This window comes from Ochotona curzoniae, unplaced genomic scaffold (genome assembly GCF_017591425.1).
Source record: "Ochotona curzoniae isolate NIBS_2020 unplaced genomic scaffold, NIBS_Ocur_1.0 contig_3819, whole genome shotgun sequence".
NCBI classification, from domain to species: Eukaryota; Metazoa; Chordata; class Mammalia; order Lagomorpha; family Ochotonidae; genus Ochotona; species Ochotona curzoniae.
Window position 1 is genome coordinate 11918267 of NW_024466004.1, and position 19476 is coordinate 11937742.

Below are 19476 nucleotides of genomic sequence, written 5' to 3' on the forward strand. Positions count from 1 at the left end.
GCTGTGTTTGGGTGCACTTATATAGATCACTATCCCAATTTGCATATAACTTTTCATAGGTACTGCTGCAGACCCTAGAATGGCAGTACAGTGCAACTTACCTTCTCAGTTGTCATATCTTCAGGATTGACAGATGTTTCCCATGTCAAAAAAGGCTCCAGTAAGGTGCTTGTCTCTGACTCCAATTTTCATATGAGTGTTGCAACATTACGTTAGTTTTAGCTTTTAATGAATTAGTTTTCATACTCCCATTATCTTTTTAATTCTTTTTCTGTTAGGGTTGATCTAGATTGTCTGAGTTTCTATTCAAGTCCTTTGATGACTTGCTTTTAAATGTGATTCCTGCAGATCAAACAAATGCTAAACACAATACAGAATGTGTCTTTTAACCAAAATGTATGGACAGGCTTTGAATTGCTTTTGATTTTTGTATCAGTCTATGTTTGACTAGCCTGCATTGCTTTGTGCACACTTTGACACACAACTGAGTGACAGAATTATGACACAAAGGACTAAAGCTGCTACTTGCAATGTTGTCATCCCATATCAGAGTATTGAATGGACTCCTGGATACTTGCTTCCGACACAGCTTCCTGCAGGTGCACCTGTGAAGTCAGTGGAAGATGTCCCAAGTACTGGGATCCTGTCACCCACATGGGAGACCAGGGTAAACTTCCTGGCTCTCCTCTTCAGTCTTGCCTAGACTTGGCTGTTGGGACCATCCGGGGAATGAACCAGTGGACAAATGGAAACCTTCTGTCCCACCTGTTCTTTGTTGCTTTTCCTTTCTAGTATAAAATTAAATAAATCTTTAAGAAAGAGAAAAAGATCTAACTTATGGGTAGCCAAAGTAATTTTGCTGAAGTTTGACTTTTTCTTAATCATAATAGAAATGAAAGATGGAAATCAACAACCAGAGTCTAGACTTAAATTATTGATTTGACACAGTGTTGTTGTCCCACAGCGATGGACTTGGTGCATGGAGCTGATAATAACACACGTGGACTCTGACTGATGGTCACAAGCAGAAGTTTATTAGTGGCATCAGACTTTATATACACTGAGGATCATATGGGATAAGGGAGAAAGTATTGAGCTTATCAACAAACCCATCAATTGTTTCTATGCTTTTGTTTGGAACTCCTTTTGTCTTATATATTCCACCAAGTGTTCTCATACACATACTGTCCACTCAACTGTTCTTATACAAATGATATTCAATTAGGTATACAAAAGGTAGCCATTCGGTGGTTCTCATGCAAAGGATATCCGATCAGTCACACAAAAGGCACCCATTCAGTTGTTTTCATACAAATATGCAATCAACTGTAATCCTGTGCTAGCTGACCTTCTAGGGTCACAATGTCCTACAACACAGGAGTAGGTCAGTAGAGAGCCATCAGTGACGTATACGTCCTGTGTAACTTTGGACTTTCTTACACCTCGTATACCTTGTCTCCACACTTATTTTTCATGAGGTTTACATTCCTCTCTTCCTTCCCCCACCCTACGCCAGTGCTGTGTTTAGCCAAAATTATTTCTCCACTTTATGCAGTTAATGCAAACCCCTTTTTTTAATCAGACAAAATTGATGAAAGACTTATTTAAACAATAAAATAAATAGATCCTAGAAAGCTTTTTGTGAAAGCTGATGCTGTACTATTTGGATTTTTAACCTCCAAACTGTAAGGTGAGTAAAAGTCTTCTTTATAAAGTAAGTCTATTTTGTGACAGCCTTGAAAAGTTGACTAGTATGCAAGAAAATCTAAATTTACTGTATTTACTGTATAGTATTTTCACTAAGGGTCAAAGATTATCTTTGATTTAATGAGTTTTTAAATTGTTAATGCATTGATGTGTGGAGAAGCCATTTTCACTATATACCCCTGTAAGAAAAATCAAACTTAGACCTGTATATGATATACAGATACATATGCAATAAATAATCTGTAATGAAGAAGCTATTCGCCTCACTGTTTGATTCCTGTCCTCATTATTCAGTGGAGAAACAATTTGAACTGTGTAAAGCTTTCTGTTTTGCTTTTCATATTTCTAAACAATCTGTTTCTACTACTGATTTTGATTTGATACTTTCATTTTTTAACTTGCTAATGTAATAGATTTAGTTGGCTTTAAAATCTCACCTCTGGGACAGTGTTTGTTACAGTAAAGTTGCTGCTTGGTTTATGGTCTGGGTTTTCCTCTTCTGAGCCAGCATCCCAGGTGGTAATGGATGGTAGCTCAATACTTTAGTTCTTGTCGCACATTTGGGAGCCCCAGATGGAGTTTTTGGTTCTCCACTTCAGTCTGTCCTATCCTGGATATTACTGAACATTTGGGAAGCAATTCAGCGGATGAAAAAAGAAAAATCTCTCTGTGCTTTAAAAAAAAAAGTGAAAACAAATAAAACCAAATTAATCCTTAATACCTTTTTCTTCCTTTATCCTGATAGTGTTATTTTCCTCTTATTACCGTATTAAGTGTGTATGCTTGCACCTTTATTTCTTTTCCCAGTAAATAATGCAATGTTTCTGTACTTCACATTTTGTATGATACGATGTGACTGACTTTAGCCTTCCCGTTATCAACTCCCCTCTTCCAATCCTTTACGATGATTATTATTCTTTGTAGTATCATTGATGTTAACATTTCCATTTTGTTCGGCAAATATAATATATTTAGTCCTTTTATTGTCCTGTAAATAATTTTATTTTTAAAGTTAAAGTAATTAGTTTCTACGTTATTATGACTGTGGACTTTTTGCTGTATAGCAAAGTAACAACTGTGATAATTATAAGTATTCTACAATTCTTAACCTTTTTCAACGGTTACTCTGAACATACCCAGATTTGTGATGATGTTATAAAATTTCAGTTTACCTTTACTAGTTTCAGTGTCTTTCTCTGTTTTGGTTCATATTTTAGTTGCACTGGATTATATCATGTAATTTTATGCATGACATTTAGTTATCTTTGTTTATAAAAATTTTATATGTCGTACTTAATACTAATTTGCCAGAGTAGATAATTAACTTTCCTTTAATATACTTCAGTGGTTTCATTTTCATTTGCTTATTTTTTGTTTCAAAAAGCTTTTTAGGATCTGTTTATTACTTTGAAAATTTTACCTATATGGGAGCACCTACTTTGTATATTTTTTCATTATCTTGGACTCTTCACAAACATTTTTAAAATTTATATCACATTGCAGAGTTAGGAACGTAGTGCTATTTCCCCCTTCCCCCGGTCCCCATGGACCCTTTTTCCTTTGTCTTTTTTTTAGTCTAATTTTTACAGTGGCATACTACCATTTAACTATGCAGTCATAGGTAAGTATTATCAACACATAGCAAGTAGAAAATTTAAGAAAAAAATTCTATTCTCAAAAGTATAGAAAAAGGCTGTAAACATTGGTCAAGACCCAGGATGTCAGTTTTGCTTATGTAGGTTACTTTTTTTTTTTTCCTGTACTCTGTGAATTAGTTATCACACATCAGGGAAAACATGATATATATCTTTTTGGAGACTAGCTTATTTCACTAAATGTAATGGTTTCTAATTGCATGCATTTAGTTTCAAAAGACAAAATTTCATTCTTTTTTTCTGGCTGAGTAGTATTGCATTGTTTATTAACAAAATTTTTCTTATCTGATCACTCATTGTTGGGCATCAGGGTTGATTTCATATTTTACCCATTGTGAATTTGATTCCTATAAACATGGGGGGTATGGGTAGCTCACTCATGCTGATTTCATTTGGATTGGATTAAATTCTCAGAAATGGGATGGCAGGGTTGTATGGTAGATTTATTTTCAAAAATTTTTTTAAAGATTATTTTTATTAGAAAAGCATATTTTAAGGAGAGAAGGAGAGACAAAAAAATGGTTCACTCCCCAACTGGCCTCATTGGCTCGAGCTGAGCTGATTCAAAGCCAGGAGCCAAGAGCTTCCTCCCAGTCTCCCACACAGGTGCAGGGTCCCAAGGCTGTGGGCCATCTTCTGCTGCTTTCCCACACCACAAGCAAGGAGCTGAACAGGAATGGAGCAGCCAGGACACGAACTGGCAGCCATATATGATCCTGCCATTTGGAAGAGGAGCATTAGCTAATTGAGCCATTGCATTGAGCCTTATTTTCAGAGTCCTGAGGAATCTCCTTACTGTCTTCCATAAAGGTTGCATTGGTTTGCATACCCATGAACAGTGGATTAGGGTACCTTTTCCCCCCCATGTCTTCACCATCACTTATTGTTTTTCTGGTTTCTGTGTGATAGCCATTCTAACTGGGGTGAGGTGAAATGTCATTGTAGTTTTTAGTCTGCATTTGCCTAATGGCTAGTGAACAGGAGCATTTTTTTTGTATGTATGTCTATTGGCTATTTGAATTTTATCCTTTGAAAAATGCCTATTCATATCATTTGCTCATTTCTTAACTGGATTATTTGTTTGGTGGTTGTTGAGCTCTTGAACTCACAGATATTTATCCTCTGTCAGTTGCATATTTTACAAATACTTTCCCCTATTCTACTGGCTGTCTTTTTGCTGTTGGTTTACTTGATTCTTTGAAGAAACTTCTTAGTTTCATATATTTCCGTTTGTTTATTTTTGATATAATTCTTTGTGTTTTGGAGTCTTTCCTAAGAAGTCTTTTCCTACACATAATGTCTTGCAGAGTTTAGTGTTCCCCCAGTGTTTTCCTGACATAATTTGGTGGTATCAGGTTGTAGATTTAGACCCTTGCTCCATTTAGAGTCGATTTTTGTAGGTATTCTGTTTCATGCTTATGTAGTTTTCTCAGCACCATTTATTCCTAGATTGATTCTGGTTTGCTTGCGGACAATTAGTTAAATATAGATGTGAGTTTATTTCAGGGATTTCTGTTCTGTGCCATTGATCTTCATGTCTACTTTTGCACTAGCACCATGCTGTTTTGATTACATAGTTGTCTTGAAGTCTGATATTATAATGCTTGGTGCTTTTTTTTTTTTTTATTGCTTTGGCTATTTGGGGTCTCTAGTGTTTCCATATGAATGTTAGCAAGTTTTTTCTAGATTTGAGAAGAATATCATAAATAATTTGATTGGGGATTGGGATTACATTGAATTTAAATTGCTTTCAATAGCATGGGTATTTATCCTTGCATATCAGGAATAAATCCCTCTTGATCTGGATTCTGGATGAATTATCTTTCTGATTTGTTTTTGGAATCAGCTAGTTTTTTGTTGATGATTTTTTGCATCTGTGTTCATCTTTCTCTGTTGTGTCTTTATTACTGATTCTGTGCTGGTTATTGGTCTACTTAGGTTTTATGTGTCATCATAACTCAGTTTATGTAGATTGTGTCCAACAACCTCTCCAATTTTTTTCTAGACTTTCCATATATGTGTTATCTATTATTTCCTTTTTATCTCTGATTTTATTGAATTGTTGTTTCTTTTGGTTAGTTGGCCCAGTGTTTTATCGGCTTCAGAAAAACAGCTCTTCAAATGACTAACATTTTTCTTTTCATTTTTATTTTTAGTTTTTGTTTGTTTATTTTTAACTTTTAAATATTGTTTACATAGTTAAAGAGGGTCAAGGCATGGAGGGAAGAGGGTGAGACAATTGTTTTAATTTTTTTCCTCATGTGTACATAGCAGGGGGAGGGGAAGGTAACTCCATGCTGTCAAACTATATCAACACCTGTGGTTAGGGGTCAGGCAGTCATCTGATTTTCCGTGGAGACCTCAGTGTGGTGAAGCATATTCTGAGGGTGTTACTTGAGTAGTTTTGTTAGTTCTGAGATATTATTAGCTTCCTAACACCATGCTTGAAAAAGTGTTTCCAAAGTCTCCTGGCTGACCAAGTCCATCTTAGTGCATCCACAGGCCTAGGAACATGTTACAGTATTTGGCCAGGAGAATGATCCAACATGTTCTGCTTTTGATCCTCTGACTTGGCACTTGATATATCCTCTGTTGACCTACACGAGCTGGCTGTCATGTCCTCTGTGTGTATGTGGACATGCTCTCTACTGTGCAGGCATCAGAAATGAAGGAGGCCCAGTCCTGACACATGTACTCCAAAGTCAGACCACATAGATTGTGATTTTCACTGTCTTCAGGGTTTGAGTCCAGTGATCTAGTTTGGTAGTCCCCCAAGAAATCTCACTTGGGGTGATCTTAGACTTGATTCTTGTGTGTGCCAGCCAGTGCAGGGTCAGGTTTAGTCCATCACCTGCTCCAGCCAGCTGACAGCAGTGGGTGCAGCTGTCTGATCAGTTCCATTGCCATCTCATTTCTCTCATGGACTAACAATGCTATAGCTTAGTCCAGCCCAGCCCAACACAGGCCTGGACTTCACCACATACCAGCAGGTGACACCACCTAATCCAAGCAATTCCCAGTAATCCCCACAGGCCTGTCTCCTGCCCAGTTTTATACGTATGCTATGTTCTAGTCTGGCCTGTCCTATGTCCCATCTGGCTCTCTTGCACTCCTATGAGTGCTGCAGCTCCATCAGACCGGCCCACAGACCTGGCTCACACAAATCCTGAGGAATGCTGCAACCTGCCCTGCCCCCAGATCTAGCTGTCGTGTTCCCTAGTGGAGCTGTGGCTCAGCAGAGCAAATCCCCAGGATCCCCTCTGAAGCTTGCTCCCCACCCTAGATCCTCACCCCTGCCATCAAGTGTCATAACCCTACTTGGAATGGTCTACCCAGAGTCCTGGCCTTTGCATGTGCTGGTGGGTGCTGCAGTCTGACTCAGCCTGCCCTCCTGACAGCCCCAGTTTTCCCTGAGGATCTGGTGAGTTGTGTTCATCAAGTCTGGTTCAGCAGGTCATCACTCCCAACTCTCTGCAAACTGGTGGTGTTGCAGTCCTACAGAGGCAAGGCCACGAGTGCCCTACAGAATCTGCATCCAGATCTGGTTCTTTTACATTCTGATGAGTTCTGCCACCCAGCCTGATGTGGCCCACCCTTATTCTGAAACTTGGCAGTGTGTGTCTTAACCCAACCAGTCATTCCTCTCAGTCCCAGCTTTCATGTATGCCAGTGAGTGGCAGGCAATGCTGTTTATCCCAGCCCATGTCTCCGTATGACCTGGTACCTTGGCTTGACCCAGACATGCCCTGCAGTATTCTCCATCTAAAATGCCTGGTTACCAGCTCCCTTCTCTGTCTGCAAGTGCAGTGGCCTGGTGTGTGGAAGACCCCAGTTGTTATTTCTGCCCTGTCAAACATGCCCTCAGCCACACCTACTCCATTATTTTTCAAGACTCCCTACCCTGTGCAATCTGTAGCCTTTCCACCTAGGGCAGGAGTGGTGTGTCCTTCCCAGGTTTCCTTGCCTTCTCCACCTTCCCAAAATATCTTAAGAAAGAAAAGGTAACTTTGCTGGCACACTAGTATAGTTCAGACAAAATTAGCACTAACCAGGCCCAGGTTGTGTGCTAACTATTGCTGCTTTTCTTCCAGCAGTGTAACACTTGCTTAGGTAAAAGCTGTCCTAGTCAGTTGCTTACAGCTGGGGAATTTACTGATCTAATGTATTATTCTTTGGTTTCAATTTTGTCTATTCTCTAATTTTTATTATTATTATTATTATTTTTTTTTTTGCTTCTGAATTTGAATTTGCTATTTTTTTTCCCTAGGCCCTCAGTGGTTTGATGGATCATTCATTTGATGCCTTTCTGATTTTTAGTTAGTATAAACTTTCCTCTTTTATTTTTTTTAAGATTTATTTTATTTTTATTAGAAAGTCAGATATATAGAGAGGAGGAGAGACAGAAGGGAAGATCTTCTGTCCACTGATTCACTCCCCAAGTGGCCACAACCAGCCAGAGGTGTGTTGATCCAAAGCCAGGAGCCTCGGGCCTCTTCCAGGTCTCCCACACGAGTGCAGGCTCTCAAGTCTTTGGGCTGTCCTCAACTGTTTTCCCAGGCCACAAGCAGGGATCTGAATGGGAAGCAGGGCGGCCAGGATTAGAACCAGCACGTACAAGACAAGGACTTTAGCCACTAGGCTACCACGCTGGGCCTTGAACTTCCCTTTTAGTAGTGTATGTGCTGCATCCAATAAGTTTTGATGTGATGTGCTGTCATTTTCATTCATTTCCAGGAATTTTTCTATTTTCTTTTTAAGTTAATCTGGTCCATAGTATAGATTAACTTGTTTCCTTTTTGGTGTTCTGTCTGTTGGATTTGCCCATTGATGAACGTGGTGTTCTGAGATCCTCCATTGCTATTGTAGTAGAATATGTATCTTTTCAGATCCATTAACAATTGTTTTAAATAGCCAGGTGCTCCTGCATTGGGTGTATATACATTTAGTACAGTCAATTCATCTTGAATCTATCCCTTAATCATTATGTAATTCTCTTCTTTGTTTCTTTCAGCAGTCTGGTTAAAGGCTGTTTTGTTTGATATTAGAATGGTCACCTGCTCCTTTTATATCCTTTGACTTTCATTCTGCATGTATCTTTATTGTTGAGGTATATTGCTTTTTTTTTTTTTTTTTTTTTTTTTTTTTTTTTTTTAGATTCTCTTTAGTTGAAAGGCAGATTTACGAAATGAAGGTGAGAGAGAGAAGGGAGAGAGATCTTCTGTTTGCTTGGTCAATCCTCCAAGTGGCTTCAGTAGCTGGAACTGAGCTGCTTCAGTGTCTAGAGCCTGGAGCTTCTTCCAAGGGCCTCCTACGTGGTTGCAGGGGTCCAGTTATTGAGGCATTTTGCTTTGCTTTACCAACCAATAAGCAGGTTCTGGATCAGAAGTGGAGCACCCAAATAGGATGTTGTCATTACATGTGGAGGATTTGCATGCTGTGCCACCATACCAGTCCCAGAACTGTTTGTTTGTTTATTTATTTATTTTATTGGAAAGGCAGATATACAGAGGCGAGGAGAGAGCGGAAGATCTTCTGTCCAATGGTTCACTCCTCAAGTGACAGCAACAGCTGGAGCTGAGCCAATCCAAAGCCAGTAGCTCTTCCGGGTTTCCCAGGAGGGTATAGGGTCCCAAGGCTTTGGGCTGTCCTCGACTGCTTTCCCAGGCCACAAGCAGGGAGCTGGATGGGTAGTAGAGCTGCTGGGATTAGAACCAGCACCCATATGGGATTCCAGTGCATTCAAGGAGAGGACTTTAACTACTACGCTATCACGCCCGGTCCAGAACTGTGTTTTTTATAGACAGCAAATAGATGGGTCTGGCTTTTTAATTCATTTGCCATCTTGTATCTTTCAAATGATTGTTTAGTCCATTATTCAGGGTTGTTATTGAAAGGTAATGACTGAGTTCTACTGTTTTCTGTCAGTATTCTTGTTGTTGTTTTTTTTTTCTTTTGTATTTTTATCAGAAGATTCTACCTTCACATTCTTTCACTGTGGTGATTAGTGTTCTTTGTGTGTAGCACATCCTTTAGCATCTTTATAAGACTAAGTGGTGATGGCAAATTTGTTCAGTTTGTGTCAAACTTTTTTGTATTTGAATAATTTTTCATTCAGCTTTGTATCATTTTAGTATTTCATTAATTTTCTATTTGCTTGGCTTTTTAAAATTACTCAATTATGTTTATTTGAAAGGCAGACAGAAAGAGGTGGAGATAGGAGAAATAGAGATAGGCAAGGTTGATTCATTTCACTGCTAGAAAACAAGGCTGGATCAGTCCAAAGACAGGAGCCAGGGATTTTGGATTCTCCTTGTGTATGACAGGGATTCAAACCTTTGAGCCATCAGCAGCTATTTCACCAAAGTGTACACTAGCAGCACACCAGAATTGATAGATTGAAGACTTAAATCCAAGTACTCTGATGTATATATCTGTATTTTTTTTTTTTTTGACAGTTGTGTTTCAAGCTGACTGATTTCAATCCTACATGACAGGATTGAATCTCACCTTTTTGTTTTAATTTTGTAACTCCTTATCTGTCAGAGATATTATTTTTATTGTTATATTGTTGATGGTTGTAACCAGTCTGCCTCCTTTGCTGTCCCTCCCAACCATATGAGAAGCCATAAAACAAAGTCAACAACAGGTATAAAATTTAAAAAATTGCAGCACCATGTAGTCAAAAAACAAGCTGACAAGTCAGTGAATAACCGACACATGGGTGAAGAAAAGAAAACAGGAAAACCTCTCTGGTAAAATGATGCTGTTTTCCGATCCATGAGCCAATGATGAATTCAACAAGAGAAAAGAAACTTTGGAAGATACGAAAATGAAAACAAAAACATCAAAACTTAGGATATAGCAAAAACAATAAGGAAAAGGTTATTAATCTTCTTTAAAGATTTATTTATTTTTATCACAAAGTCAGATATACAGCGAGGAGGAGAGACAGATCTTACATCCATTGATTCACTCCCCAAGTGACCGCAGTGGCCAGTGCTGTGCCAATCCAAAGCCAGGAGCCAGGAACTTCTTCCAGGTCTCCCATGCAGGTGCAGGGTCCCAAGGCTTTGGCCCATCCTTGACTGCTTTCCCAGGCCACAAGCAGGGAGCTGGATGGGAAGTGGAGCTGCCGGGATTAGTACCAGCGCCTATATGGGATCCTGGTGCATTCAAGGCAAGGACTTTATCCACAGTAAGATCGTGCCGGGCCTGGGTTATCCATCTTAAAATTTGCATGAAAACTGCCTTGTATCAGAACGTTTGGTATTTGTCCTTTTGGGATTGACTTATTTCACTGAGCATATTGGTCTCTAGTTGGGGGCATCTAGTTGTAAATGGTATATGTTTCATTATTTTTAATGGCTGAGTAATATTCCATGGAGTGTATGTGCCACAGTTTCTTTTTTGGAGGGGAGGGATTCATCTGTTTAATATAGGGTAATAACATTTTGTCAATACTAGGCACCATAAAATGTAAACACAATTACCGTCATAAACCTGGACATACCTTCAAGGGTTTAAAGTGGCTTTGTTTTAGTTACCCTGTTTACATATAGTGCGGGAAAAGGTCTTTGTTAGCACTATGTGCATAAAGAGATCCAAATTGTAAGAGTCAGATAAAATTTGAATCCTTTAAACAGTCACTTAAATGCTTTGTATTAACATCCAAGTTTATCTTCCTTTCACTTGACCATGTTCCCTGTTAAGCACATCATAATAATAGCACAGTGAAGTGAAATGATGAAATAAAATAATTTTGAAACATTAGAAAACACTGCTCAGTGATACATTTACATTCTATTTATATGATTAAACATTTGATCATACAGTACCTTCCTATAGGATTACTGGCTAATTTAGGGGTAGGGTTTATACTGTTAGAGGTATTTTACTAACATGATATCTACTTCCCTTATATGCAAACATTAGAGCTATAATTTTATTGAGAGTAAAACTGATTATGCAAGTTGACTGAGCAGCTTCTCAAATAATGCAGTTTATGAAATCATGGGAAAAATGAGTAAAGCTGCCCTGGACATAAAATGGTTTTTCATCCTGCTTTTCACCACATTAAATTTAATCAGAACAGACCAACAAAGTCAGATCATTCTCAATGTGAACAAATGGGGAAAAAGAAAAATTTATATATGTACATGGACTAATCAGGAACTAGATGCATTTTAGCAAGGGATGTTAGTTAGTTAGTTAGTTAGTTCTGGATGAGACTTGTGTTACAGTTTTCATTTCCACAGTTGTATGCTGAGGGTCTGACCCAAAGAGCTCCCAGACCATCCTGCTGTTGTGTTGAGGGGCTGGCCAAAACCAGATGTAGGGTTTGCACTACTGATATTCATGCCAGCCATTTGTTGATTCATCTGTGAGAGGCTCCGCTGAGGCTGGTGCGCTGTGTGTGCCACAATTTCTTTAACCACTCCTGTTTGGACTGGCATCTTGGTTGTTTCCCTGTCTTTGCTATTGTGGATTATGTCACTGTTTTTTTTTTTAATTGTTTTATTTATTATTATTGTTATTATTTTAATTACATTATATTATGTGACACAGTTCTATAGGCACTGGGATTCCCGTTACCCCTTTCTCATTCCTCCCCCCATGGTGGGTTCCTTCCCCCGTTGCGTAACCATAGTTCAAGTTTAGTTGAGATTCCTTCATTGCAAGCATACACCAAGCATAGAGTCCATCATCTTATTTTCTGGTCAAGTTCAGCGGCTTCTTAGGGAGACCCTCCCCGGTCCAAAGGCAGAGCCAACAGAGTAAAATCCTGGTCAATTAAAAGTCCCAACATAACATCAGCAACAATATATAACGTTAAGAGATAAATTGACACAGTATTAAGCAACCGATATGTCAAAATTGGATGCAAGGCCTTAACAACTTTCTGTGACTATTTCAATGACATTTCAACAATTGTGGTGCAAAACAGTTTTAGAATGGGTGTGCAGAGAAATCTTCCATACCTTGGTGAGGAGTACTTAATCCCTGTGTCCTACCTAATAAGGTGTGTGTGAGTCCATGCTGACCAAGCCTTCCTTGTTGTTCTCTGCCTATCCATTCCAATTTGTGAGTGTGTGTGTGAGTGTGCGTGTGTGTGTGTGTTGGGGGGGGGGCTCTGGAGCGTCCCTCATGGTCATTGCAGAGAGGTTGGGGACCCGAAGTTGGAGCTAAGTAAGAACCAGAGATAGCTCCGCTCCCTAGTCCTGAAGGGAGTTTACTGTTCTGTTTCTGAAGACCACTCAGGTTTCCTGGATGTTGTTCCGATGGCCTTGGATCCTATGATGAAGGATTCAGCTTCTTCCATCCTGTGTGATAGGTCCAAAGAGTGGGGGATATCCTCTGAGTTCTCGGCCTCCGAAGGCATTGCAGTCCCCTGTGGTCTCTTTGGCAGTTGGAATGTGGTCCTTGGCGTCCGTACTGATAGTCATTGGTGGGGATCCGGGAGTCTCTAGGTTTGGGATACAAGCCTTCTCCTGTCCACCTGCTCCACTCTGTGGTCCCCCACTGCTCTGTGCACATGACCTCCTGTTAATAGGTTGTCAGGGTTACTCTTGATTCCCCCTGTATGTCTTTGTAGTTTTACTGTTGTCTAATGTTGTCTTGAATCTATTGTCCACAAGTTATCTGTTATGTGCCTGAGAGGTTACACTACACAGCTTCCTCACACGTTCACAGGAGATGGAAGGTTTCTTTGCTCTCCCGCCCAATTTCTGAGTAGTAAAAGGTTTGGAAAATATATTTGGTTATACAATTTTAAAAACACATGGGTTGAGATCATATTAGGTACAGGTCCATGGGGGAGATTTACCCTCATTGGGTATCTTTAGGGCTGATTCATGTACCCAAAGCCCTGAGGGTTCATCATGGAGCTTTCTAAGCAGCAATCATAAAAACCAAATCCCAGAGCTCCCTGGCCGGGCGGCCAGGAGCCAGATCCTAGCGCCAAATGGCGAACTGGCAAGCCCGGTACCGGCTCCGGATGCGCCCATGGTAGCAGCCACGTGCACTCCAGGCATGAGACGCTGCTTATCCCAGGGCCTTCCGGCCACCACGCAGCTGGAAGAGACTCTATGTCACTGTTAATATGGGATTACAGATCCCCTTCTCTTATGCAGTTTTCATTTCCTTTGGATATATTCCTAGGAGCAGGTTAGCTGGATCATATGGAAGGTTTATTTGCAATTCTCTAAGCACTTCCCATACTGATTTCTACAGAGGTTGTACTAGCCTACACTCCCACCAGCAGTGAAGGAGGGTTCCTTTCTCCCCATATCCACGCCAGCAGGTGGTGTTAATAGAGTTCTTAATGTAAGCCAAGTTCACTGGAGTTAGGTGGAACCTCAATGTGGGTTTTTGTTTGTATCTTCTTGACAGCTAGGGAGTCTGAGCATCTTTTCATATATCTGTTACCATTTGAATTTATTCTTTAGAAAAATGTCTGTTCATTCCCTTCAACCCATTTCTTCACAGAGTTGTTCGCAGTCGTTAATTTTGTAGATCCTGAATATTAGTCCCCTATCAGTTGTGCAGTGTGCAAAGATTTTCTCCGCTTTAGTTGTTTGATTCTTCACTTTGTTGGTCATCTCCTTTGCTGTACAGAAGCTTTTTAGTGAGATCTAGTCACACTTGTTTATTTTGATGTCTTTCAAGAAGTATTTCCCTATTCCTATATGTTGGAAGAGTGCTTCCTATGTTTTCCTTTAATAGTTTGATAGTTTCTGGATGCAGATTTAGGTTTTGATCCATTTAGAGCAGGTTTTTATATAAGGTGACAGGTGGGGGTCTTGGTTCTTCCCTCTACAGGCTGCTGTCCATTTGTCCCAACAGCATTTGTTGAAGGGACCAGGCTTTTTCCCTGGATTGTTTTGCATTTTCTTGTCAAAGATTAGTTGGCTGTATCTGTGTGGGCTCCCTTCTGGTGCTTCTATTCTATTCCATTGATTTTTGTTTGTGTACTAGTATTAATTTGTTTTTGTACACTTAGTGTGTGTACGTTTTCCTCTTTCTGATTGTTCTTGTGAGAAAAGGGAAGATATATGGAGTGATTAATATACCATCTTAAACAGGAAATTGCTAATTTTCATTTTATGGAACTGTTCAAAATATTATGACATATTTATAAGTGTACTTCAAAAACCTCTTGGTTCAGTAGGTTAGGCTACCACTTGTGACAATGGCATCCCATATGAGTGCCCGTTTGGATCCCAACTGGCTGGTTTCTCATCTACCTCTCTACTGATGCCCGAGTAGACCACAGAAGATAGCCCAAGTGCCTATCCCTTACATCCACATGGTAAACATGGATGGAATTCCTGGCTCCTGATTTCTGCTTGATCCAATCCTTACTCTTGCATACATTTGGGGAGTGTACCCATCTCACTTTGTCTCTTTCTCTCTCCCTTTCTCTCTGTCTTTGTATTAATTTTTCAAATAAATAATTTTAATTGGTGAAAGGAGTTAAATGATACATTTATTTTGGTGCAAAAAATTTTGAAGTTTGTGCATATGAGAAGTCTTCAAACATTTATGGAAAATATATACTATGAAGAAAGCTGCAGGAATTGCAAAAGAGAGAGTAAGAAAATGTTTGTTCCTATCCTCTGGTTCATTCCCTAAATGCCTGCAAAGATTAAAGCAAAGCTGAGAGGTACAAATACAATGTAAAGTGTCTCATTTGAGTGATAAGGACCCAGCTCCTTTAACTGTCATCTCCTACCTCCTGGGACATGCACTGCAGGAAGCTGGAATTGAATTGGAGCAGGCAGTTGAACCCAGGTAGTGCAGTCTGGATTGTTGGTGTCCTTAATGTCTTAGCCAGTAGGTCTGATGCCCAGCCCTTCATTAACTTTTTGAGTACTGTCATATAATTTCCTAAAACATAAAATACTACACTTAAAGCAAAAATTACTATTTGTTATCTCATAGTTGCAGTGATTTAAAATTCAGGGATGACTATTTCCTCAGTAAGACTGCAGGAAAGATGTTAATCATGGGTGCATTCTAATCTATGTAGGGTTCTACTGTGGAAAGAACTGCTATCTAACTTCATATGACTGTTGGCATCATTTAGATCTTTGAGGTTGTCGAGCTGAAGTCCTCAGTGTCTTGCTGTCATCCAGAGACTTCTTTATTTCTTCTTCGAAGTTCATTTCTATCTCGAAACATAGCAGCTTGGATCTTTTAAGCTAACCATGGATCTATACTCTCATAGAGATGGTATTATAGTCTTGCTCATGCAAGGAGATGTAGATGTTCACAGACAGGAATGCCATGGGGAGGGAGGTGATAATAGGGACCACCTCAGAGTCTCACAAAAATGAGCATGTTTGATGGCATGAATTAGGATTTGTATTTCTTTAGAGGCTTCTATTTAAAAGCTGCAATGTGCCATATACTAAGATTATCAAGATAATTGTTGAAGTAAAGAAAAACTTACAAGCTTTAATGATGTCTTATTATGTTGATTAATATGGTTTAGAGTGTTTTGTGAATTAGATATTCAACATTTATTTTTTTTTTAGTTGACTATATTGTGGAATATGACTATGATGCTGTCCATGATGATGAATTAACTATTCGAGTTGGGGAAATCATCAGGAATGTGAAAAAACTCCAAGAGGAAGGATGGCTAGAAGGAGAACTAAATGGGAGAAGAGGAATGTTTCCTGATAATTTTGTCAAGGTAAATATTTTTGGTTACGTTTCTACCTATTGCTTTATTGAATTGCATCTTTTAATATTAAGAAATGCTTTAAAAATGTTTTGAATAAATTGTTATGTTACATAATTTAAGAAAATGAGTTCCAAGGATATGCCTCTGTTAATATTGCTGTTTATTGTCCTGCTGGATGATAGTGTGTGTGTTTTTGTTTGTATATGCTTATGCCTCTTTATGTATTTGTCTGGCTTTTAAAAACAAATTAATACTTAGCATTTGGGTTACATTTTATAATTTGTAAAGTAGTTTTTCCATATATGCTCTTACTTGTACTTTGTTACGTAGGTATGCAGGACAGAAAATAAACCCTTTTAAATATTTAAATCTTTATTTAAAACATTTAAATAATTTCCCCATAGTTCAGTGGCTAAAGAGACTGAATCTAAACTGAGATTCTCAACAATTATCTTAAAAGTCTTCTCATTGCATTTTAAAATCTATTTTTGCTTTTGTAGTACTTTTTGCAATGTATTGAATCCTCAACTCCCCCACCTGCCCCTTTTTAAGATTTATTTATTTTTATTGCGAAGTCAGATATCTATAGAGGAGGAGAGACAGATAGAAGATCTGTCCATTGATTCACTCCCGAAGCGGCAGCAATGGCTGGAGGTGAACCAGTCAGAAGCCAGGAGCCCAGAGTCTCTTCTGAGTCTCCCATGCAGGTGCAGGGTCCCAAGGCTTTGGGCTGTTCTCAGCTGCTTTCCCAGGCCACAAGCAGGGAGCTGGATGGAAGGTGGGTCTGCCGGGATTAGAACTGGTGCCCATATGGGATCCCAGTGCATGCAAGGCGAGGACTTTAGCTGCTAGGCTACTATGCTAGGCCCTGAATCACACTTTTTTTGAGTATCAGTGTCATCACTGTAATAATTACTCTTTAGTTAATAACAAGCATTCCTTTTGTAGGAAATAGTTCTGTCACTCGAGCCAGAAATTAGTGTTCAGGGTTTTTAAATTTGGTATAAGCTAATAAAATATTAACTTTAAAGTAGGAAAAAAGCAAAGACTATATATTTATGTATCACTTATAATAATATTAGTTTCCATATTTTGTTTTGTTTTTACATGTATACATATACTGTAGCATAGTTTGTGATTATGAGTTCTTCTGGAAAAGCTAATGCTTGTATTTCATTTACGTTTGTAACTTACATAGTAGTAGTTAGCGGAATATTTACAAAGCATAAATATATATTTTTATTTTATTTTTTATGTTTACATAGTTGATTAGGCTGGGAAAGGTCAAGGGTTAGGGGAAAGTGGGTGAGACCATCGTTTCTAGATTTTCTTTTTTCTTCTTCCAGTATCTGGGGGAGGGAGGGAGGTAAGGGTAGAAGCCATACCCAGCCTCCCAACGGCCCACATTACCCAGATGGGGAGTGGCCTCCTGATGTCATCCTAGAATTCCTAGTGTAGAACATGTTTCAAGGGTTCTACTCAAGTGATTTTCGTAGTTCCGAAGTGCTGTCGATTCTCCCTGATCCAAGGATGAGGAGATCCTTCCAATGTCCATTGGCTGATATAGTCTACCTTAGAGTTTCTTTTTGGCCAGATATTTGCTGTCAACACTTAGCTGGTGTAGTTGACCAATTTGCTCTGCCCTCCTAGGCCCCATTGAACTGCCATATCCTCCTGTGCATCTGGGTATGCCATCCACTGCTCCATCCAAGCCACTAAAGATGCCCAGATCTGATACATGCACTCCATGGTCAATTACAGATCCTGCCATTCTCCCCGTGGTTGTAGTCCTGAATCCAGCTGTTCAGTTTGGAGGGATTCCCAAAGAGACCTCATCAGAGGTGATTCCAGACCTGACTATTGTGTATCCTGGGCAGAACAGAATCCAACTCTGTCTGTCACCCACATCAGTCTACTCACACACTGTTGGTTGCAATTGCTGTGTCAGTTCTGTCTCCTATGCAAACCACTGGATGCTACTGCCCAGCCCGACCCTGCCTACCACACACTTGACCCTCAGCTGTACCCTCAAATGTTCATCCCATTCAACTCTTGCACACATCAGTATGCTTTGAAGCCTACCTGAACCCAACCAACCCCAGTATCCAGCCCACGTTTGTGCTGGCAGACCAGAGACCACCCCAGTCCCTGGTTCTCATGCTCACCAGTGAGAGTTTCAACCCATCAGAGAGGTGCCCATAGTCTTCCTACTGGGCCCACTCTCAGTCCCAGATCTAGTGCTCTCCAAGTGGTTCTGCAGTCCAGCTTGGCAGGATTTGTCCCCAGTCCCAGCCCTTGACAGCTAATGCTTCAGCAAAGCCCAGCCAGTCTATGCTTACTCTGGCTCATTCCTGCACCATTGCATAATCAGTTAACCCAGCCAGGTTCTCTCCTTAACCCAGTTCACATGATCTGGCCCCCAGCCCTGGCTTTATTGTGAGCTGCTGCATAGTGGTGAGCAGTAATCCAGGGTAACTAACCCAGTTCATGTCTTCCACATGGGCTGGTACATTAGTATGATCCATAAAGGTCCTCTAGTCTCAGTGCCTTCTCTTATCTGCAGGTGTAGTGGTGTTGCCATTGGGAGTCCTGCCTCAGAAGTCATTTCTCACCTGCAGCACACTGCCTCAGCAGTCCTTCCTCCCTGCCTGCCCCACATTCCCTTGCCCCTTTCCTAATCAATCTACAGTCCCTGCACCCAGGAGTGCATGGATTCCCCATTCCAGATTTCTGCAAAGCACAGTGGGTGATGTGCTGTTCTGGAGCTCTGCCCACTCACCAGGGTCTCAAGCTCCTGGCATGCTTGTTGGCCTGGCACCTTACCCTTCCACACACCCAAGATCCAGGCCTGATCTACCAGCACAACAGGCTAGCCTGGGGCTCTCCCCTCCTCTCTATCCTTCCCATCCACAACCAGGCTCATGGGGAAATCCTCGGGCTTGCTTTATCTGCCTAGATGTGAGCCCCGGGTCACTGCAAGCCCCAGCCGGTGTTATCCCCAAGACCCACTGCAAGCCTGCACCCCCAGGCTGCCATAAACCGGTAGCTTTATTCCTGGCCACAGTAGCAGGTCAGTGCAAGAATCAGCATGAATATTTAGCTATTGTTTGTGCCCAGGATAAATTTCTGTTTAATTATGGTTTAGCATCTTAGTACGAACATGCATTTTATTTTATTAATTCATTTCAGATAAGCTAAATTAACTGCATTTTGTCTAACTGTATCTTATATATTATTATTTCTTGAAACACCTGTGAAAACTCGGTGTGGAAAAGTCAGCTTTGTTTTATTAAGTGGCTTGCTTTTTATAACTATGGTGGAGTGTAATGGTGGATCTCAATAGAGTTAAAGTGAGACTAACTGAATTTAAATGTAGACAAGTTCTTATTTTGTCCTTTACTGGAATTATGATTATGTAGTTTCTTA

General features: G+C 40.0%; 1 protein-coding gene across 1 annotated transcript in view; it reads left to right on the top strand.

Annotated features, from left to right (window-relative positions):
* LOC121158641 (CD2 associated protein) overlaps nt 1–19476 on the top strand; it is an 82237-nt gene that overhangs the window by 11247 nt on the left and 51514 nt on the right. Inside the window, exon 2 of the mRNA XM_040983509.1 lies at nt 15899–16059. Coding sequence (XP_040839443.1) covers nt 15899–16059 — 161 coding nt within the window. The remainder of the gene's footprint in view (nt 1–15898; nt 16060–19476) is intronic.